This window comes from Canis aureus, chromosome 1, assembly GCF_053574225.1.
Source record: "Canis aureus isolate CA01 chromosome 1, VMU_Caureus_v.1.0, whole genome shotgun sequence".
In the NCBI taxonomy this organism is placed as follows: Eukaryota; Metazoa; Chordata; class Mammalia; order Carnivora; family Canidae; genus Canis; species Canis aureus.
In genome coordinates, this window is record NC_135611.1 from 108,373,570 (window position 1) to 108,396,524 (window position 22,955).

Consider the following 22,955-nt stretch of genomic DNA (forward strand, 5'->3'; position numbering starts at 1 on the left):
TTCTGGCGGAGACAGAACTACATTTCCCACAGGTCTCAGGGCTGGGACTACACTTCCCATGAGCCCCTGCTCTCGCCAGGTTCGGTGCCCTTCAGCCGCCGGGGCAGTTAATTGCATCTTCAGAGCGCCCTCCCCAGCCCCCAGTTTCCTTCTCTCTACCCGCACCTGGTCAGTCCACCTTGCAGGGGTGGTCCCGGCGCCCTCTAACCCCCACGCCTCCTCGCGCGATGAACCTGCCTCAGTTTCCCCAGCGAGACCCCGAGAGGCAGCCCCTCCCCCACCCCATGGGGAGGGCTGTGCGCCGCGGGGTGCGTGAGCCGCGCGTCCCTGCCGCGCCCCTGGGTGGGGGGAGCCTTGGAACCCCCGCTGGGGGGCGGGGGCGGGGCTGGCGCGCAGGGGAGGGGGGCCCGGGTCGCCGCCGCGGGTGCGCTGGGAGGCTGCGTCTGGGCTGCGCAGCTCCGGCCTGGCCTCGCGCGGGAGGGACGCATCGCAGGTGCTCACGGACCGCGGGGACGTCCGCGCGCAGGGTGGGAGTCGGTGCTTCCGGTGTGTCTGCAGCTCGGGGTGCTGTGGGGTGGGGTGCGAACCCCCCGACGGCGGCGGCCTGGCACGTGACGTGTGCGTCCTTGTCTGTTTTGTCTGTGTCCCTGTCGGACCGAGTTCCAGTCCCCAGCTCTGCCACTTCCCTGCTGTGTGCCTTGGGGCAGGTGACCGCACCTCGCCTGACTCAGTTTCCTCATCTGTACGATGGGGATGATAAAAGCACCTGCCTCAGAGGGCTGTTGTGTAAAGCGCCGAGAACGCTGCCGGCGCAGAGTAAATGCTCAGAAGAATAAATAAATAAAGTAAACTATGATTATGTATCTTTTGTATGAAGCAAGCGTCTCTGGCTATGTCATGGCTGCGTAACCTCGTAGGAAATGTGGGTATTTGTGATGCGTGCGTGTTTGTAGGTGTAGTGCATGTCTGCATCTTAGTAGGTGTTGTGTGTCCCTGGGTGTATTTATGTATGTGATGTGCGGAAATGACGGGCAAGGTGTCTTCGTGACCTTGTATGAAATGTGTGCATCTTTGCAATGGGTCTGTCCATGTGTTTAAGTATGTGATGTGTGGATCTGTGTTGTGTGTCTGTGTGTTTATGTATAATGCAGATGACTGAGTATACTTAGAAACGATATGTGTCTGTGTGTGTCCGTGTATGATGTTACTTATGGGTATTTTTGCCTGTGATCTGTGTAGCTTCGTATGCATGTGTAATTCTTTGAATGTGTTGTGTCTATGTATCCAGTTCTGATGGTTGATGTGAATCTGGGTATGTGACATGTGTCCATGCGTTCAGGTAAGTCAAGCGTGGGTGGGTGTGAGAGCCGTGTGTATCCTTTAAGTACCTGTGAATATGTGTGTGTTGTGTGTGTTTTCGTGTTGGTGACATACATGTCTCTCCATGCACCCACTGTGTGTCTGTGGATATTCGTGCGTGTGATAGGTGTATCTATGTTAGTGCATGTCATGTGTGTGTCTGTCTCTGTGAAAGTGATGTCTGTGTGTATGTGTGTGGTGTGAGAGTCTGTGTATCCGTGTATGTCATGCTGGTGTCTGCGAGTGTCCTTTGTTGCCCATGTGCGAGATGTCTGTGTGTTGTGACTGTGTGCCTCGGCATGTCCCTGTGGTGTCCGCGTGAATCTTTGTCTGTGGGGTGGGTGTCTGTGTATTCGGGGCTTTACTTTGTGGCAGGTGTGGGTCTTTGTGATGCTTTGCTGTTCCTGTGTGACAGGGTGCATCTGTGCCGGGGGCCGGCCTGCCTGTACGTACCCAGTGCAGCCCGTCGTCCCTGCGTCTTTGTGTGTGACGTGTACGTGTCCCCGTCTGCCGATGGCTGTCCACCTTTGTATGTGATGTGCTTGTCTATGAGGGTCTCTGCGACGTGTGTCAGGCATGTGTGGGCTGCGTGTGCCTGACATCTGCATCTTGGCGTGGAGCACACGTGTCCGTGCTGGTGGCGTGTCACAGTAGTGCCCGGGCCAGGCACTGTGGGCCCTGTGCCCCCCCCCACAAGGGTCTGCTGGTCCCTGTCTGTCCCTCCTCCTCCCCTCCCTCCTGGCAGCCAATGCTACTGGGGAGCCAGTTGCCATGACGACGCTCCATCCTCCCTCCATCCTCCCTCCTCCCACCCTTCCTCTGACAGGCTCTCTGCTCCCCCAATCCTGGCTGCCCTCGGGGGCGGGGCCCTCATTCTCCCCCCCCATCCTACCCTCTCCCCCCCACCCCAGCAACCCCGGCTCCCCAGCTCCTCTCCTCTGTCCGCCTCTCCATCCCTTCATCTGTCTGTCCCTTCAAAGAGGGGGAGGGGGGTACCTGAGCCAGTAAGCAGCCCCTCCCTCCCCCTGTCCTGCGTCTCCTGCCCCTCTCCTGGGCCGGGGGGAGGCCAGGGTCGCGCGGGTCCCCATGGCTGGGGGCTGAGGGCCCGCCCCCCCCTCCTCCCCAGCCGCCACCACCTCCACCTCCCTTCCATCCTCGACAAGATGCCTGCCCCCGGCGCCCTCATCCTCCTCGCGGCCGTCTCCGCCTCCGGCTGCCTGGCGTCCCCGGCCCACCCCGGTGAGTCTGTCTGGCCATCCGGCTGTCCGGCGGCCCCCCACCCCCACCCCGGCCTGCCCGGGGGTCGGTCCGCGGCGCTCCGGCTCCACCATCACCTGCGTGCGCGTCTCCCCGCAGCGGAGCCAGGGCCCGGGCAGCCGCGGCGACGGTGCCTCTGTCAGCAGGGCCTGTGGGAGGAAGGCTGGGGGCTGGGTGGGGAGGGGGTCCGTTTGGGCAACATGTGTGTGTGCACACGCATGTGTGCGTGCAGGTGTGTGCAGGGAGCCTGGGAAGGATGGGGCCTCTGGGAGAATTGGGGGCAGAGGGGAGGAATACTATTTCTAAGGGGGACACAGCATAGGAGGCTGCCTCCAGCTTTGGGGGAGACCCAGGGCTTGCGGAGTTCCCTTCTCAGGGGCTTGGGCTGGGGACGGAGGACGTGTGTGTGTACTCCACCAGTCCCTAAAAGAGACAGGCCTCAACCCCCGTAACTAGAGGGCTCCAGCGTGGGGCAGGAATCTTCTCCCCGCCTGCAGTTGGGGGGCTCATCCTCTTGCCCAAATAGGGGGTAATGAGACTCCCCGTTGGAGCGTATTTTAAATTCTGAGAGCACCAGGCTCCACTATTACACTTCCTTCCCTCAGTCCTCACTGGAATTCATCCAAGCCTGCGGTGAGGTGATGGGGGGGGGTCCTAGCTTGGGGTGAGAGGAGGGACCCCACCCCCAACCCAACCACCTGAGAAGGCCTCAAACTACAACTCCCACAATGCCCTGGGCCATCCGGCTCCTCTGCCAAGGAGACCCTGGTTGCAGGGCATTGTGGGAGTTGTAGTCAATCCTGGCCAGGATGGGAGGGGTGGGGGCCAGGATGGAGTCTGGGAGCTTGGGGCTAGAAGCCGGGACCCCAGCCCAGTCCTGTGCCCACAGATGGATTCGCCCTGGGCCGGGCCCCTCTGGCTCCTCCCTACGCCGTGGTCCTCATTTCCTGCTCCGGCCTGCTGGCCTTCATCTTTCTCCTCCTCACCTGTCTGTGTTGCAAACGGGGTGATGTCGGCTTCAAGGTGAGGTGCATGGGGATTCAGGTGGGGAGGAAGACTCCAACAAGTCTCCTTTGCCCCTCAACCCAGGTAGCTGGTGGGGGAGAGGGGCAGTAAGTCTGGCAGCACCTTCCGGCCTGAAGTTCTGGCAAGATCTGGAGTCTTGGGATGCAGATCGGGGAACAGTTATAAGAAAGACGGGGAGACACATGGATGAAAAGGATGATGTCGTGTCTCAGCACTGTGTTCTCCCACCCCTCACCTCTCCCGGCCCCCAGGAGTTTGAGAACCCTGAAGGGGAGGATTGCTCCGGGGAGTACACTCCCCCGGCGGAGGAGACCTCCTCCTCACAGTCGCTGCCCGATGTCTACATTCTTCCGCTGGCTGAGGTCTCCCTGCCGATGCCTGCCCCGCAGCCTTCACACTCAGGTACTCTCCACGCCTAGACTAGGATCCCACGCCCCCACGGGAGAGTCTTCCCTCGGGGGGCCAGGGAGCTGAGGTCCCCCGCAGCCAAGGGGAAAGGCAGAGGTGGGAGCCACAGAATCCTGGAGGCGGCCAAAAGGGAGTCAGAGATCATCTCCAGGAAAGCCACTGCTTAATCCACAGCCAGACTGGGGGATTCCTATGGGGTAGTGAGTGGTGAGGTCAGCCTAGATCTCAGTCTCAGAGGCAGCCAATGGCAGGCTGAAGTCAGGTCACAGGATCTTGAAACGCCAAAGGGAAGGATGGGTTGGATGCTGGGAACTTGAGGGCAGCCAATGAGGAGGCTGAGATCCATCAGGGAATTTGGGGGCAGCCAATGAAAAGATGAAAAGAGACTGGTATCTGCTTTGACCCCCCCCCCCAGGTGCCACTGAATTGGCAGGGGGGGGCGGTTTGGGGGTGTCAGTGGCACTTGGGAGGGGAAGAGAGGCTAAGGGACCTCCCCTTTTTGCCCTCCTCCACCTCCTCCTAGATATGACCACCCCCCTGGGCCTTAGCCGCCAGCATCTCAGCTACTTACAAGAGATTGGGAGTGGCTGGTTTGGGAAGGTGAGTGGGGCTGGGACTGGGAGGGAGGGGGATCCATACAATCCAGGGCTGTGCTCCTGTTCTGTGTCCATCCCCTCCCTGCTCCCACCACTTCTCATCTGTCCCCTGCCCTTCAGCCCCCCAGCGCCCTCACCTCTGTCCGCCCCTCACCTACTCCCACCTACCCCAACCCCCCTACATCTGTCAGTCAGCGCCTCCCTCCTCACTCCATTGACCACTCTGCCTCGCCACCTGGCTCTCCACGCGTCCGTCTGTCCATCCTTCCATCCGTCCCTGCATCCATCGGACTCGGGGCCCGTGAGTCTCTCACTCTGCGTCTGATGGGGGAGTGGGGGTGACAAGGGTGGTGGGATCTGGAGGGAGAGGCTGGCAAGAAGTGGGGGGAGTTGAAGCCACGCAGTGGGGTGGAGGTGGTCCTGGGGCCTGGGCTGGGGAAACTGCAGGCTCTGACTTTCCGGTTCCCCCTTGACCAGGTGATCCTGGGAGAGATATTCTCCGACTACACCCCAGCCCAGGTGGTGGTGAAGGAGCTCCGAGCCAGCGCGGGGCCCCTGGAGCAGCGCAAGTTCATCTCAGAAGCTCAGCCCTACAGGTATGGGGGGCTTCTCAGCAGATGAGGGCCGTGGAGGCCCAAAGATGGGAGGTTTGCACCTCAGGGAGGTGACATTTGGGAGTGGGGGGAGTGGGAGGAGTAGAGCGTGGAGTTAAACCTGGTTTGAATCCTGGATCTACTTCTTCCTGGCTGTGTGACTTGGCGGACAGAATTTGCCTCTCTGAGCCTCAAGCCTTGGGTTCCTCCTCAGTACCGTGAGCCAGGGACATGAAATGAGGGGCACAGTGTGACAAGGGTGATGGGAAGGGCACAGAAGCTGAGCTAGAGGCCTGCCCCTCTTCACCCTGAACCTCAGAATCTTCATCTAGGAAGTGAGTCCGGGAAGCCCAAACATCCTACTGGGCTGTTAGGTCTGGGAAGGCAGGACCCTGTCCCTCCCCTGCTTGGTCTCCCCTCTGCTCTAAGGACTTCTAGGCAAGAACTAGGTAAACACTTGCTACATAAACGCCTCCTGAGGTAGTAGTTGCCCTGTCGTGGAAAGGATCTGTATACGGAGAACCTTTTTCAAATGATTTTAAAAGTGGGTATACCCTGAGAGATACAGACACTGGACTTGATTACCCTCATGCTCTAAAGCCTCCCATGGCTCCCTGTTGCCAGCAGGACAAAGTTCCACTCCTCTGTATAGCCCACACTCCCTGCAAGGCCTGGCTCTCTTCCTTTCCTGCCACTGGGCTCCTTGGCCTAGCCATCCTGGCCTCTTCGCTGATTTCCCATAACAGTCTCTTTCCTGCCTCAGGACCTTTGTCCTTACTGTTCCTTCTACCTAGAATATTCCTGGCTCATCCACCCCTGGCTCCAGACAGTGGGCTCCCTTCCCCTCCTCAGGTCTCTGGTCAGAAAGGCCTTCCCTTACCAACACACGCACACACACACACACACACACACACACACACTCACTCCACGTAAGGAGGGCCCTGGGAGGCTCCATCACACCAATTCGTGCATTTTCTTCATAACACATATTTCATCTGTTTACTTGCTTATTTGCCTGCCTCTCCCTAGACCCATCCTGGCAACCACTAGCCACATATGGCTATTTAAATTTATGTTAAGTAAAGTGAAATCAAATGAAAAATTCATTGCCTCAGCTACATGCACCACATTTCAATTGCTTAGTAGCCACAGATGGCCAGTGGCTCCCATGTTAGACAGCTCAGATCTAGAACATTCCCACAGAAATTCTCACAGAAAGTTCTCTCGGAGAGCGCAGGACCACACTGGCAGCTTGGGGGTCTGCCCTTTGCAGACGTTTGCTAAGCGAGCCAGAAACCTGGGCTCAAGTCCCCACTCTGCCACGGTTACCAGCTGTGTGACCCTAGGTGAATTGCTTTATGTCTCTGAGCCTCTGTTTCCTCTGGATTAAATGGGGAACATCATCCTGCCCAGCAAGGTTCTGGGAGGGTTTGATAGCAGAAGCGGCCAACCTTGGCTCAGATTGGTAGGTATGGGGTGCATCCAAGCAATCTTTGGTATCCCCCATCCTAAAGCCCACACTCAGAGCTCCAGCTGTTTTGCAAGGCCCCAGTACAGCCCAGTGGTTTATGACCACATTGTCTCGTAATTCCTCGACCAGGCAGGAGCTGGAGGCACTGTTGTCCCAAGGGGAGAAGGTTGGACACAGGCAGTGAGCCTGGGTGCTGGCCCTACAGCACACGAGTAGCCCCTGCCTCCTGCCAGACCCCAGTGGGAAAATAACTCACTGCACACTTACCTCTGAGCCAGGCCCTGGGTACAAGCCTGGAATTTTTTTTTAAGATTTTATTTATTCATTCATGAGAGACAGAGAGAAAGAGAGAGGCAGAGACATAGACAGAGGGAGAAGCAGGCTCTCTGCAGGAGCCCGATGTGGGACTTGATCCCAAACTCTGGCGTCAGGCCCTGAGTCAAAGGCAGATGCTCTACCGCTGAGCCACCCAGGTGTCCCAGTCTGGAATGTTTTAATTCTCCTACAGACCCCAGGCTTCGTATCGGGGTAAAGTCTTTCATGGCGCATATTTTCATTGAGCACCTGTCTAGGCACCGGGGACTTGGCACCTGAACAGAAAGCCCCAAATTCTTGTCCTAGTGGGGCTCCCCCCCTAGTGGAGGAGACAGGCAATAAACGAGGAAAGAAATTTAAGGAAGAAAATGTCAGAGACTGGCAGGTGCCATGAGGAAGTGAGGCAGCACGTGACAGAGAGGGGAGCTATGGATGATCATGGGGGGAGGTGAGGTGGACTGGGAGGGATCTGGCACACAAGCATTGTGGGAAGCATGTTCCAGGCAGAGGGAAGAGCAGCTGCAAAGATGGGAAGGCAGGAGAATGTGGGGCGATATGAAAATCAAACAATATGTTAACATGTTCACATAAAAGCTGTAATAATAGTGAGGATCTTCCACTATGTGCTGGCTCTTCTCTGGTCTCATTAAATTCCTCTCTGCAACTGGCTGTGGGGTGACTGTGGCTGTCCCCAGTTTACAGCTGAGGAAAATTGAGGCAGGAAGAGGTGAAATGATTTCTCTGGGGTTTCACACCTGGCAAAGGTGCGGCTCAGGGGGCATCCAGCTGGCTCAGTCAGTGAAGCATGTGACTCTTTTTTTTTTTTTAGATTATTTATTTATTTATTTATTTATTTATTTATTTATTATTGACACAGAGAGAGAAGCGGAGATACAGGAGAGGGAGAAGCAGGCCCCCTATTGGGAGCCTAATGTGGGACTCAGGGAGCCTGATGTGGGACTCAATCCCAGGCCTCCGGGATCACGACCTGAGCCAAAGGCAGATGCTCATCTCCTGAACCATCCAGGCGCCTCTAAGATTTATTTATTATATATAGAGAGGGGGCATATGAGCGGGGAGGGGTGGAGGGAGACAGAGAGAACCCCAAGCACCCTCCATGCCCAGCATGGAGCTCTGACCTGGGCCTCCATCCTGTGCCCCTAAGATTGCCACTTGATCGCTGAAATCAAGAGTCAAGTGCTTAACCCACTGAGCCACTCAGGTGCCCCAGAGTGTGTGACTCGATTTTGGGGTTGTGAGTTCTAACCTCACACTGGAGGTAGAGATGACTTTAAGAAAAAAAAAAAGGTGGACTCAGGATTCAACCTTCCTGCTGGCCCTCCAGCCTGACTATTACCCACAGTGTGAGGCTAAAGGAGGGGGCTTGGGGCAGTGATGTTTCTTTGGGAAATGATGTTGAAGCTGAGGCCCGAGGGATGAGGAAAACTCTGCTGAGTGGAGGGCTCCTAACAGAGTGAAGTGTAAGTGCAAAGGCCTGGAGCCTAAGTGGGTGCCTGTGTGTCTGGGGAGATGTGCAGGGCAGGCGGCGAGAAGCCATGGTGGGGAAAGGCAGGAAAGACTCAGCAGCGAGCCTTGCTCTGTTCCCCGGTGCGGGGGAGCCACAAAGGGCTGTGAGCAGGCGAGTGGCATGTCAGAGACAGACTACAAGGGAGAGGTCAGAGGCAGGGAGGCAGGGAGGAGGCTGAGAAGAGAGTCCAGGAGGTGAGGAGGAGGCTCCAGTCAGGCTGTGGGGAGGGAAGGGGCTGAGCAGAGGTGAGGTGGAGAGGAAGGAGGGCAAGGACCCCCAGGTACTGGAGGATAGTGGGGCTGACCCCCTTCCAGATGGGGGGGAGGGAGGGAGGGTGCGTGTTGAGGGGGCCTGAGTGTGGGGGTGCGGCCAGTAGACTGGAGGCGGAAGAGACCGAGACCAAAGAGGTGGGAGCAACATATTGGAGGCTGGGGTGCGTGGGACAAAGGTCTGTGGCGGGCTGAAAGCGGCTGCTTCCTGACCCTGCCGCCTCCCCACTCTGGTCCCAGGAGCCTGCAGCACCCCAACGTCCTCCAGTGCCTGGGCGTCTGTGTGGAGACACTGCCCTTTCTGCTGATTATGGAGTTCTGTCAACTGGTGAGGGTCTGCGGAGGGAGGGCAGGGTGGAGGCTGGACGGGCTGCGGGGCTGCCAGCAAGCCTAGGGTCCCCGGAATCTTTGGCAATAACACGCGGGACGTGCGCTGACCTTTCCTGAGCGCTTGCCGTAGATGGGCCCTCACTCATGCGAGGGGCGTTCTGTGGTTAGGCCCCTCTAAGCAGCAGGGGAAACTGAGGCTCAGGGGAGCTGCCCACTGAGTGCAGAGGCCGCCCCCCATCCCCGCCTCAGACAGGCTGGATGTGTGGGTTCCTGACCCCACCCCTCCTTCCTTCCAGGGGGACCTGAAACGTTACCTCCGGGCCCAGCGACCCCCTGAGGGCCTATCCCCTGAGCTGCCCCCTCGAGACCTGCGGACACTGCAGAGGATGGGCCTGGAGATCGCCCGCGGGCTGGCACATCTCCACTCCCACAACTACGTGCACAGGTGGCTCTCGCGAGCCACGGGGAAGAGGGTGGTGGAGGCACTACTTAGGGAGGGGTCGAGGCTATGGGGGTGGGAGGTGGGGCCACAGGGAAGGGGCGCAACCCTGGGGAGAAAGCACGAGCAGCCCGCGGAGTCGGGAGGGGAGGAGCCCCGGAGGGGAGGGGTCGGAAGAGGAGAGGGAGGAGTCAGGAGAGGGAGCGGGATCGGGAGGGGAGGAGTCACAGGGGAGAGAGGGAGGAGCCTTGGCGGGGAAGGGTCAGAAGGGGAGAGGGAGGGGTCACAGAGGAGAGGGAGGAGTCAGGAGAGGAGGAGGTTTGGGGAGGCGGAGGAATCAGGGCAGGGGAAGAGGAGTAATGGCAAGAAGGGAGAGGGGCGGGGCGGGGGCGGTGGGCGGGGCTGGCAGCTATCCCCCCCCCCCCCCCCGCCCCGCTGCCCCCTCCTCACCTCACGTCCTTGCCGCGCCCCCAGCGACCTGGCCCTGCGCAACTGCCTGCTGACCTCCGACCTCACCGTGCGCATCGGAGACTACGGGCTGGCCCACAGCAACTACAAGGTGGGGGCCGCCCTCCATCAGGGCGGGGGGCGGGGGGAGGGCCCCCACCCGCCTGACCCCGCTCCGGCGCGCCCCCCAGGAGGACTACTACCTGACCCCCGAGCGCCTGTGGATCCCGCTGCGCTGGGCGGCGCCCGAGCTCCTCGGGGAGCTGCACGGGACCTTCATGGTGGTGGACCAGAGCCGCGAGAGCAACATCTGGTGAGGGGGCCCCCACTGCGGGCTGCGCGGGGCCGGGGCGGCGAGGAAGGTGGAAGAGGGGTCACGGTTCCGGCTGCGGAAACAGAGGCTGGAAGAGAGGCCCCCAGGCGGGGCAGGGCAGGGTTCTCAGGTACCTCTCTTCTCCCTCTGCTCCCCGCAGGTCCCTGGGGGTGACCCTGTGGGAGCTCTTTGAGTTTGGGGCTCAGCCCTACCGCCACCTGTCAGACGAGGAGGTCCTCGCCTTCGTGGTCCGCCAGCAGCATGTCAAGCTGGCCCGGCCGAGGCTCAAGCTGCCCTATGCCGACTACTGGTGAGGGCAGAGCCTGACCCCTGACCCCTGACCCCTGACCTTCCCATCCCATCCCATCCCATCCCATCCCATCCCAGGATGTCCCAAAGTCCCTCACCTCTTGGCACACCACCCACAATCTCACTCAGCACTCGCCACAATCCCTAGAGTGGAGCGCGCATGTCCCCACTCCTTTTGCTGCTTGGAAGGGGTGAAACAGTTGGGGAGCTTCAGCGCTGGTTCGAGAACCCTAGTCTCTCCACTCCAGCAAAACCCCTGCTGCTTGCTTATCTCTGATTCCAGAGCAAACAGCCCAGAGAGGAAGACCACCTAACCATCATCCCCTTACATCTGCCCTGCTGTCCCCCGTTTTTCACCGCCCCCCCTCCCGCTGCCGCATCTCTGTCACACACAAACCTGGGGCTCTGTCCTCATCTCTCTGGGTCTTGATCTTCCTCTCTGTCTGCCTCCCTTGAGATATCAGTCCTCTTCCCTCTCTGGGTCTCCCCTGACCCCAGTGACCCCTCCACACACGTGTGCATACACACACCCACACACACACAGGGACTCTTCTGTTCTCACCTGTGCCTCCTCCCTGTCCCCCAGGTACGATATCCTGCAGTCCTGCTGGCGGCCACCCGCCCAGCGCCCTTCGGCTTCCGATCTCCAACTGCAGCTCACCTACCTGCTCTCTGAGCGACCCCCACGGCCCCCGCCCCCACCCCCCCCACCCCGAGACGGTCCCTTCCCCTGGCCCTGGCCCCCGCAGCACAGCGCGCCCCGCCCAGGCACCCTCTCCTCACCATTCCCCCTCCTGGATGGCTTTCCCGGGGCTGACCCTGATGATGTGCTCACGGTTACTGAGAGCAGCCGCGGCCTCAACCTCGAATGCCTGTGGGAGAAGGCACGCCGGGGAGCTGGCCGCGGTGGGGGAGCGCCCCCCTGGCAGCCGGCGTCTGCGCCCCCGGCCCCCCATGCCAACCCATCCAACCCTTTCTACGAGGCGCTGTCCACGCCCAGCGTGCTGCCCGTCATCAGTGCCCGCAGCCCCTCCGTGAGCAGCGAGTACTACATCCGCCTTGAGGAGCACGGCTCCCCGCCTGAGCCCCTCTTCCCCAATGACTGGGACCCCCTGGACCCAGGAGTGCCTGCCCCCCAGGCCTCCCAGGCCCCTTCCGAGGTGCCCCAGCTGGTGTCCGAGACCTGGGCCTCCCCCCTCTTCCCTGCGGCCCGGCCCTTCCCCGCCCAGTCCTCGGCATCAGGCAGCTTCCTCCTGAGCGGCTGGGACCCCGAGGGCCGAGGTGCCGGGGAGACCCTGGCGGGAGACCCCGCCGAGGTGCTGGGGGAGCGGGGTACTGCCCCGTGGGCAGAGGAGGAGGAGGAGGAGGAGGAGGGCAGCTCCCCGGGGGAGGACAGCAGCAGCCTCGGGGGTGGCCCCAGCCGCCGGGGCCCGCTGCCCTGTCCCCTGTGCAGCCGGGAGGGGGCCTGCTCCTGTCTGCCCCTGGAGCGGGGGGACGCCGTGGCTGGCTGGGGGGGCCACCCCGCTCTTGGCTGCCCGCATCCCCCCGAGGACGACTCGTCCCTGCGGGCAGAGCGGGGCTCCCTAGCCGACCTGCCCCTGGCCCCCCCCGCCTCGGCCCCCCCCGAGTTTCTGGACCCCCTCATGGGGGCGGCGGCGCCCCAGTACCCCGGGCGGGGGCCACCTCCCGCTCCCCCCCCCCCGCCGCCACCTCCCCGGGCCCCTGCGGACCCAGCCGTGTCCCCCGACCCTCCCTCGGCCGTGGCCAGTCCCGGCTCCGGCCTGTCATCTCCGGGCCCCAAGCCGGGGGACAGCGGCTACGAGACCGAGACCCCTTTTTCCCCCGAGGGAGCCTTCCCCGGCGGGGGGGCAGCCGAGGAGGAAGGGGTCCCTCGACCGCGGGCTCCCCCCGAGCCCCCCGACCCGGGAGCGCCCCGGCCACCCCCAGACCCGGGTCCCCACCCACTGCCGGGGACCCGGGAGAAGCCGACCTTTGTAGTTCAAGTGAGCACCGAGCAGCTCCTGATGTCCCTGCGGGAGGACGTGACAAGGAACCTCCTGGGGGAGAAGGGGGCAAACCCCCGAGAGACGGGACCCAGGAAGGTGGGGAGAGGCCCCGGGAACAGAGAGAAAGTCCAGGGCCCGAGCAGGGACCCCACAGTCCTGGGCAGCGGGAAGAAAGCCCCAAGCCCGAACGAGGAGCCGAGCCTCCCCATGAACGGGGTGACGGTGCAGAACGGGGGCCAGAGAGCCCCGGACATCATCGAGGAGAAGGTGGCGGAGAATGGGGCCCCCGGGACTCCCGAGAGAGAAGAGAAAGTGCCGGAGAAAGTGCTGGAGAATGGGGAGGTGACACCCCCAAGGAGGGAGGAGAAAGTGTTGGAGAATGGGGAGCTGAGGTCCCCCGAGAGAGAAGAGAAAGTGCTGGTGAATGGGGGACTGACAGCCTCAAAGATCGAGAAGAAGGTGTCAGAGGATGGGGGCCTGAGACCCCCCAGGAACACGGAGAGGCTGCCGGAGACTGGGCCTCGGAGAGCCCCAGGGCCCTGGGAGAAGGCACCCGAGAGTGGGGTGCCAGCCCCAGAGACCTTGCTGGAGAGAGCCCCCGAGCCCGGCGCAGTGGCCTTGTCCCGGAACGGCGGGGAGACAGTCCCTGGCCCCACTGGCCCAGCCCCCAAGAGCGGGGTGCTGGAGCCCGGGACCGAGAGGAGAGCCCCCGAGACTGGGGGGGCACCGAGAGCCCCCGGGGTTGGGAGGCCGGACCTCGGGAGTGGGGGCCGAGCCCCAGTGGGCACGGGGATGGCCCCCGGCGGCGGCCTCGGAAGCGGCGTGGACGCAAAGGCCGGATGGGCAGACAGCACGAGGCCACAGCCGCCACCGCCACCGCCGCCACCGCCGGAGGCACAGCCGAGGAGGCCGGAGCCAGCGCCCCAGAAAGCCAGGCCGGAGGTGGCATCCGAGGGAGAGCCCGGGGCCCCAGACAGCAGGGCCGGCGGAGACACAGCACCCAGCACAGACGGGGACCCCCCCCAACCCGAGAGGAAGGGCCCCGAGATGCCACGACTGTTCTTGGACTTGGGACCTCCTCAGGGGAACAGCGAGCAGATCAAAGGTGAGGAGGCTGTTGGGAGCAAGGGGAGCGAGGTTGGGGGCCAAGGCCTGGCTCCTTCCGAGACGTACAGTTGAGCTGAGAGTCTCAGGCTTCCGGGGAGCAGACGGGTCAGGCTGGCAATAGTGAGCACAGACCCTGGAGCCCCACCGTCTGGGCTCAGATCCTGGCTCTGCCCCCTCTCTAGCCCTGTGGCCCTGGACAAGTGACCTTGCATATCTGTGCCTCGGTTTCCCACCAAAAATGGATGATGAGGATAGCACCTGCCTAATAGGGCAGAGAGGCTTGAGAAGGTTAGGACTTCTGAAGCCTCTAGCGCAGCCTGGCACACCCGAGCGCCTGCTTTGATCCCAATTCCATTAGACCCCGGGTCTCAAACTCAGAGGACCACGGGGGCCAGATAGTATTGGGAAATGAATGACGTCGTCTGGGAGTGGCTGGGTGGGAGTTGGGGAAGGAAATGCAGCCCCAGTCAGGACTGCCCACCTGGCGTTGCCAAATGTGCTGCTTTTCCCTTTTAAACCAGAGTTCTGCGTGTTTTAATGGCTGAAGCCGATTCACACGGACCTTCTCTGTGGGCTGGGCGGCCAGCGTGTGATCTCTGGTTTAAACTTGCCAACAAGTGGAGGCATCCATGCAGTGTGCCAGGCCTCCTGTGTGCCAGGCCCTGGGCTGCCCCAAACTGGGATCTGGGGAGCTTCAGACACCCCACCCCCACCCCCGCCAACGATGGTAGCAGTGACCTGAAAACTGTAGAAATGTCTTCTGAAACTGAGTTTTGGTAGGAACACAGAAAGTGTGTTGTCACAGAGGGGGGGTAGACTTAAGAGAAAGCTAAATGGCCCCTGTTCAGATGGGGACACAGGCACTGTGGCTCCACCAGAATCACCCAGAGGCCTTAAGTAGTGGTATGAAAGTTATAAAGGACTGGGCCCTGGTTTTTACTGGCAATCTCACAGCCCCCATTGAGGAAAAGGTTATCATCTCTGTTTGCCAGAGAAGCCTGCAGCTCAGGAGGGAGATGTCAGGAATGGGGCTGGGCACAGAATTTTCCATCCTTACAGTCCATGGTATTAGGACACTATCACTTCCTTGAGATTGATGTGGGGAATTTGCAACCAGCTGTGTCAGGGAAGGCCCCAGACAGCGTGAAAATGTCAGGGGATGAGCAGCTAAGATGCCTCGGAGGATTGTGGGGGGAGGCGGGGAGGATGTGGTTGGGTGGGAAGATGCTGGGAATAGCCTGCTTTAAAAAAAAAAAATGCATGAACTCCTATTCATCCTTCAAGACCCCACTCAAATTTCCCCTTCCCTGGGAAGCCTTCCTGATTTCCAAAGGCTATCACCCTGTCCTTCCTGAGAGCTCCTTGAGAGCTCCCTCACAGCCCCCAACCCCTTCGCCCTGAGATGGATGGTCAAGGAAGGCCTCAAGGAGGTGACTTTTGAGCAGATGTGAAGGAAGTAAGCTGGGTGGATATCTGGGGGAAGGGTGTTTCGGGTGGAGGGCGCTGAGATGGGCACTATCTTGGCATGCTCGGGGAACAGCAGAAGGCCAGTGAAGCTGGAATGGAGTGAATGAAGGGAGGAGAGTGACCCGATCCACATCCAGTCTTTCTCCCCGCTCTGCCCTGACCCTCCTGTCATCCCCACCGTTGTTCCCCACAGGGCCCTGTCACACCATTTTCTTATACATTAATGGAGGGATGAGTGGCCCCTCTTAATCTACTAGTGAGGAGACAGAGACACAAAGAGGTGGATTTACTTGCCCCTGGGCACACAGCAAGCCAGCAGGGTAGGCTTGGGATTTGAAGCCAGGTTTCCTCCTCCAGGGACCTGGAGTCCTTACCTTCCGGCAAGCTGAGATCAGAGAGGCTTTGGGGCGTCTAACCCTGGAGATGGTTTGACGCCCCAATTTTATCTGGCAGTTGAGGGCCAGAGAGGGAGAGGACCTTGGTCAACATCACATAGCAGGGAACATTCATTCATTAATCCCACGATTATTGCCTGAGTACTTCTACGTGCTGGGGATGCAGCCAGCAGGAGCCCAAGTCAAGTCTGCTCTGTGGCAACGCAAACACGAATGACGTTGCCACAGAAGGACAGTTACACACTGAGATCAGCTGCTTGGAAGGAGCGGTGCTTGGTGCTGTGGGGTGCAGAGCGGGTGACCTTCTGGGAGGCCCCTGAAGGCTGGAAAGCCCAGACAGAGGAAGGGGGTGAATAGGACTTGAGTTAGGAAAGGAAGTTCCAGGCAGAAGGAACAGCCTAAGCAAAGGCTCAGAGGTGGGAGGCACAGGGAGGTGGCCCAAGTGACTGGCTGGAGGTCAAGTCAGAATGAGTTGGGGAACAGAGCCTGGAGAGGTCAGCAGGGTCAGGGCACTCGGGCCTGGTGGGTGGCAGAGAGAAGTTGGGGCTTTGTGATGTGGACTCTGGGGAGTCGTGGAGAGGGTTAACCCCTGGTGTAGGGGGAAGATCTCTCCTACTCTGCGTGGAGAAAGGCCCCGGAGCAGCCCTTGGGTTCACAAGAGGGGAAACTGAGGCCCATACTGTGGCCTGAGATGACCTGAGGACACACAGCGGGGCAGGAGGGCATGCCTCAGTTTCCCCGGGAGCAGGGGCTCACCGGGTCTCTCCCCTCGCAGCCAAGCTCTCGCGGCTCTCTCTGGCGCTGCCGCCGCTCACGCTCACGCCGTTCCCGGGGCCGGGCCCGCGGCGACCCCCGTGGGAGGGCGCGGACGCCGGGGCGGCTGGCGGGGAGGCCGGCGGGGCGGGGGCGCCGGGGCCAGCGGAGGAGGACGGGGAGGACGAGGACGAGGACGAGGAGGAGGACGAGGAGGCATCAGCGTCGGGCGCGGCGGCGGGGCCGCGGGGCCCCGGGAGGGCGCGGGCAGCCCCGGTGCCCGTCGTGGTGAGCAGCGCCGACGCGGACGCGGCCCGCCCGTTGCGGGGGCTGCTCAAGTCTCCGCGCGGGGCCGACGAGCCCGAGGACAGCGAGCTGGAGAGGAAGCGCAAGATGGTCTCCTTCCACGGGGACGTGACCGTCTACCTCTTCGACCAGGTGCGCGGCCGCGGGGCGGGGCCGGTCGGGGCGGGGTCTGGGGAGGAGGAGCCATCCTGGTGAGGCCGGGGCCGGGGCGGGGGGCGGGGGGGGAGCGTGGGGGAGTGTGGCGGGGGGACTGGACGGGACTTGGGGCCTGGAGTGAGGGGGAGGGTGCGGCCTGTGGGGAGGGTGCTGGAAGGTTAGGGGTGGGAGGGAGATACCTGCTAGTGAGGGCGGAGCCCGGAGAGGCTGGGGAGAAGGTGCTGAGAGAATTGGGGCGTGGTTTGGGGCGGGGTCCGCCCACCCGCGCTCCAGCGCTCGGGAGGCAGCGGATTTGACCCGCTAGGGCGGGCCTTGGCGAGGCTGCAGGTAGGGCTGAAGAGACGCGGCTTGGGGTTCCGATACTAAGTTCAGAAGCGGGTTCAGAGAGAGACAGAGCTCATGAACTGCGGCGGGACCCAGTGCGTGGGTTGGGGATCGTGCGAGGAGTAACGAGGGCTGAGAGGATGGTGTTGAAAAGGGAGAGGAAAGGGCGGGATGATGCTTGCGGACGGGGGCTAGACGGGTGTGGATGGGCCCGGGTGGACCTGGAGGGGGCGCACCGGGCTGAGGTCCTGAGATGAGGCTGGCCCGGGCCACTAAGCAAACGGACGGGGGTGGGGGGTGGAGGGCGGGAGCGGGGCGACTTCAGAGGGCAGGGCTCAGGGGCTGGGTCGCGGGGGGGTCGAAGGCGCAGGATGGGGTGGGGGTGTGGAGGACCGTCGGGGCCGTAGTTCCGCGCCCTGAACTCGGACGCCTGCGGCCGAGATATCGGTAGTTAGGGGTCATGGAGACAAGGCGGGGCGTATGGAGATGCTGTTGGGTTGGGGGCTCCCGTGGAAGCGTCGCCTAAAGAAGCAAGGAGAGAATTCCTGCGGCGGGGGACTTAGCTGTGGGCGGGAGTCCGCGGTCGAGGGAGGAGCCTCGGGTGGATTTAAGGGATGACCTGAGGTTTCCAAGGCAGATCAGGGGCTCCAACCGCCTTCTCAGAGACTGCGATTGTAAATTGGGGTACCCGAAGCCCCTGAAACGTTAGCAGGCGTGTTGCCCGTTGGGAATACGGTGGATGGGATGTGACGGTGCGCCCCCTAATCCACTTCCATAGGAGACGCCAACCAACGAGCTGAGCGTCCAGGGCCCCCCCGAGGGGGACACGGACCCGTCAACGCCTCCAGCGCCCCCGACGCCTCCCCACCCCGCCACCCCCGGAGATGGGTTTCCCAGCAACGACAGCGGCTTTGGTAAGGGGCTGAGCGGGGCCTGGAGGGGGCCGAGGTGAAGCGAGGTGTCTGGACGGGAAGAGAGAGGCAGGGTCTGGAGGCGGGGAGGAGATGGGGCGGGCCCCGACGGGGCGGGGCCTGCCGGGGAAGAGAGGAGGGGCGGGGCCCGATGGGGGCGGGGTCTGGGCGGGGCCTGGAGGGGAAGAGAGAGGCAGGGTCTGGAGGAGGACAGTGGTGAGGCCAGGCCTGGGGGCGGGGCTGAATGGGCGGGGCGGGGTGTTGAGGCGCCGCCCACGGTGTAGACCGCGAGATTTAGGTGCCTGAGGAGGGTCTAGAGCTAAAAGCGGCTCCAGAAGTGCCGGAGGGTCTGACCGCGTCCTCCCCTCTTCTTTCCTCACCACCCCCCACCCCTAGGAGGCAGTTTCGAATGGGCGGAGGATTTCCCCCTCCTCCCCCCACCCGGCCCCCCCCTGTGCTTCTCCCGCTTCTCCGTCTCGCCTGCGCTGGAGACCCCGGGGCCTCCCGCCCGGGCCCCCGACGCCCGGCCCGCAGGTACGGTGCTTCAGACCCTCGGGCCTGCCCCGCCTCTGCCTTTCTCCGTCCCCATCCCCGAATTTCCTTGCCTTTCTCTCCCCATCCAGCTCGGGAACCAGCTCAACCCAGGCAGTGCCCCACAGATAGACCGGGGCAGTCACGCCCCTTCCCTGAGCCTGTTTGCCCTTCCGGGAGGATGCCCTCAGGATCTTGCCCATCTTGGCCCCGTCCCTTGCCTGGCACTTGTCAGATCCTGATCGCACATCCTTTTGGGGGCACAGGCTGACCAGAGTCAGGGAGAGGAAACCCAGTGTGCTCAGAGCTGGCTAGTTGAACCGGAACATGGTCAGGGAGTTCCTAGCAATAACCACAACAACAGTACTACTAGTACTACTAGTAGTAGTAACAAGTCCTTATATGCGCCCTACATTGTGCTTGCCCATCTGAACCGATAGAATCCTCGCTCCGGGCTCTCTGCTGCCTCCTGCTGCCGCTCCGGAGAATACCTCCGGATGCACAGCTTGCGCGGGGCTGGCGAGCACAGGTGTTCCCAGAGCATAGCACTGAGAAGGTGGAAGGTGCAACCTGCCCCTTTCAGGGAGGGTCGCATTCCTCCTCCCCCAAATCATGGTGGAGTCCAGTCGTTGGCCCTGCCACTCCTTGGCCGTGTGACCCAGGGCAAGTCCCTTTGCCTCTCTGTGCCTCGGTGTCCTCATCTGTGGAGTGGTGATGATCACAAGATCTAACTCCTAAGATTCTTGAGGGGATTAAATGGTTTAATCCTATACACACACACATACACACAGCCCAGCCCAGCCTGGACATGCATGCAGCAGTGGTCTCTAACTGGTAGCTCTTACCGTACTTAGGGAAGTAGATGGCCACTGAGTGTTGGTTAAGCCCAGGTGCTGTGCTGGGCGCAGGGGATTCCGAGTGGGGCAAGATCCACGAGCCTTCCTCTACCCTACCCCACCCGCAGACACTGACCCCACAGTCTGGCAGTAAATGAGTAAGTGCAAACTCAGGGTTGCTGGAGAAGCAAATGGCAAGGGGAGCGGGCTTTGTCTGTCTGTTTGGCAGTGCCACTTCATCAGGTACTCGAAGGATTGACTGTCATTAACTAGGTGAAGGGGAAGGGGACAGTGTGCTAGCAGATGGAACAGCTTGCACGAGGGCCTGAGGCAGGAGAGACCTTGGCCAGTTCAGGGAACAGAAGGGAGGCGTGTGTGTCTGGGGGTTACTTAGGGAGTGGGGCAGGGGGAGGGGGTAGGGAGGACCATGCAGGGCTTGTGGGTGGGCTGAAGAGAGGGACTTTGTCCTGGGGGCACTAGGGAGCCATGTCAGCTGTGACCAGGGAAAGGACAGCACCAGCTGCTGGTATAGGAAGATCCCCTCCGGGGCCATGTGGGGGCCAACTGGAGGCTGGGAGGCTGGAGAGGAGGCCGGTGCCAGGGTCCAGGAGGGAGAGGAGAGTACAGGCAGGGTTCAGGGCAGGAAGGACAGGGCCAAGGGCAGACTCTTCATTTGGCTACATCTTCAGGTTCCACCTCAAATGTCTCTTCCTCCCAGAGGTCTTCTCTGAGGCCTCCATGAGGACAGCGTGGGGTGGGTTCCAGGACATGGGGACACTGCCAAGTGGTGAGTCAGGGCTGAGGCCAGCAGGGCGAGCGTGCCAAGATGACTTCACTAGGAGAGGAGAGGGAGGGCCCAGTCCTGTGAAACCCCAAATCCCTTCCCTCCGCCCGCAGATACCTGTGCTGCGGCTGGGCGGGTGTGGCCTGCAGTGAGATCCTCCATCCCACAGACCTTGGTTTTCTGGATCTGTGGAATGGGTGGGGGCTTTCGTTCCACTGGGATAGGAGGGGTCATGGGGCAGTTTGGTGGGAGGGCGCTTTCAGGCCCTGTGCTGGACGCTGGCGATGCTGCAGTGACCAAGCACAGGGCCATCCTCCCTGAACTTACTCTAGAGAGGCAGGCAGACAGGCAGCTAGCAGACAATGACTAGGGTTGTCTCAGGGGAGAAGCATGAAGGAGAATAACCAGAGTGACTGGGGGGTGGAGGTGGGGGTGTAAAATGTTGACTTCTTGACTGAGAAGGGCCAGGGAAGACCTCTGAGGAAGGAGCCTGCCTTACAGGGGAAGGGATGAGGAAAGGGCATTCCAGGTGGTTGGAACTGCCATGCAAAGGCCCTGGGGTAGGACTGTGCTTGGAGCCGAGGAGGAACAACAAGGACAGCGTGGCCTGAGAGGAGTGAGTGAGGGGGGATGGTGTAGGTGTGGACAGAAGTGGGACAGAACAGATTATCTGGGGCCCTGTGGGCCTGGGTGAGGGCTCCACTTTCACTCTGAGAGAGAGAGAGAGAGAGAGAGAAACAGAGCCATGAGCCTGTCTGCCCAGTAACTTTCTCTCTCCACTCCCTCCTTCTCAGGCCCCGTGGAGAACTGACTCCCCGAAGACCCCACCCTCCTGCACCCCCAGAAGAGGGGTTGAGAGTAGAATCCTCTGTGGACGACGGAGCCACTGCCACCACCACAGACACCGCCTCTGGGGAGGCTCCTGAGGCTGGGCCCTCCCCCTCCCCCACCATGTGCCAAACGGGAGGCCCTGGCCCCCCACCCCCCAGCCCTCCGGACGGCTCCCCCGAGCCCCCCGACCCCCTCGGTGCCAAATGAGGCAGGAAGCCCCTCATCCCTCCCTGGAGAGCCGCCTTTCTTGGAACTGAACTGAACTCTTTCGGGCCTGGAGCCCCTCGGCACAGCGGAGGCCCCTCCTACCCACTCCTGGCCCCAGCGAGGGGCTGCAGGCTTCGGGGACCTGGACCCCCCATCTCGCGTCTCCCCTCCCCGCCCCAGCCCGGCCCCTGGAGGGGCCTCTGGTTCAAACCTTCGCGTGGCATTTTCACATTATTTAAAAAAGACAAAAACAACTTTTTGGAGGAATGCGGGGGCCTGTGCGTGTTTCGGGGCAAAGATCGGGGGAGGGTCCCGGAGAAGTCGCCGGCGGCCGCCCGCTTCGCAGATGGGCAGCTCGAGGCTCAGGAAGGCGGACGCGCGGCGCAGCGGCCCGGCTGCGGCTTCGCACCTCTGGCTCCCCGCTCCGCCCGCTGGGGGCAGCACCGAGTCCGGCTAAGAGGCGGCCGGAGCCCGCGAGGCTGGTGGGACGAGCCGTGTGGCCGCCGCACAGCTGCGGCGCTGGCCAGAGGCCGTCCCAGCGCCCCCCGGGGTGCTCAGGGATGACCCGCCAGCACCCACGTGGCTCCTGGCCACACGCCACACACCTCAGAACAGTGCTGCCCTGTGTCCCCACCGCCCGCGGTGGCTGTGCCTCAGTTTACCTGTGTCTGCATGTGAGCGCCCACCTCCCGTGGGATTCCATCTCCCCACCTGGCCCGAGTTCTGGGGTCCTCCTCCTTATTCTGTTTCTTTGAGTCTCTCCATCTGTACATGTTTCTCCTTCTCCGTGCCTCCCTGTCGCCTGCCTGCCTCGTTATGTCTTTCTGCAGTGTCTGTTTGTCTCGATTTCTTTTTCTCCGTTTCTCCGGGGCTCCGGACTGATTCTACCTCCCTCTCTTTCTCCTCTGACGAGTCTGTCGTGTATCTGATCTCCTGGCTGCAACCTGCACCCCCCCTCCCCTTGGTACCAGTTTGGATGAGAGTGGCGGAAGGGGCCGGGAGTGTGGACCCAGCTGGGATGCTGTGGACTCCTGGCTTAGGAATTAAGGTGATGAAGGCATTAGGGTCACTTGTTAAGTCTGGGGGATGGAGAAAGGGAGAGTGAGGATTAGGTTCTGCCTCAGAGCCACTGTGGGGTGCTTGAGCTGATCTTAGGACACACCTGCCCAGGGTGGGTGCTGATGGAACCAAGGCTCCTGGGTCTGAGGGAGGAGAGGGGGCTGGGGGCCAGGACCCCTGGTTTTGAGGGCAGGACTCCTGGGTCTGAAGGAGAAGGGCTATATTAGTTCACTAAGGCTGCTATTGACAAAGTGTCACAAATCTGGTGGCTTAAGCCACGGACACCATCTCCATTCTGGAGGTGAAAATGCAAGATCAAGGCATCCGCAGGATGGGTTCCTTCTGAGGCTGTGAGGGAGAATCTGCTCCATGACTCGCCTAGCTGCCGGTGCTCCTTAGTGTGTAGAAGCATCACCCCAATCTCTGCCTTCACCTTCACGTGCTTTCTCCCTGTGTGTGTGTCTGTGGGTTCAAAGTTTCTCTGTATAAGGACACTAGACACACTGGATCCGTGCCCACATTAATGACCTCATCCTGATTGCATCTACAATGATCCGATTCCTAAATGAGACCACAGTCTGAGATACGGGGGCGGTCAGGACTTCAACATACTGATTTCAGG

At 61.4% G+C, this 22,955-nt stretch overlaps 1 protein-coding gene across 1 annotated transcript; it reads left to right on the forward strand.

Annotated features, from left to right (window-relative positions):
• The first annotated feature begins 434 nt into the window (after positions 1–434).
• Positions 435–21,195, forward strand: LMTK3 (lemur tyrosine kinase 3). Its single transcript, XM_077846576.1, has 16 exons — positions 435–546; positions 2,486–2,598; positions 3,506–3,639; positions 3,894–4,044; positions 4,574–4,650; positions 5,124–5,242; positions 9,063–9,150; positions 9,449–9,597; positions 10,066–10,150; positions 10,230–10,351; positions 10,512–10,661; positions 11,247–13,771; positions 16,411–16,826; positions 17,953–18,088; positions 18,482–18,619; positions 21,031–21,195. Exons 2-16 carry the CDS (start codon positions 2,523–2,525, stop codon positions 21,045–21,047), a joined length of 4,383 nt encoding a protein of 1,460 aa, XP_077702702.1. The 5' UTR covers positions 435–546; positions 2,486–2,522; the 3' UTR covers positions 21,048–21,195.
• The last annotated feature ends 1,760 nt before the right edge of the window (positions 21,196–22,955 follow it).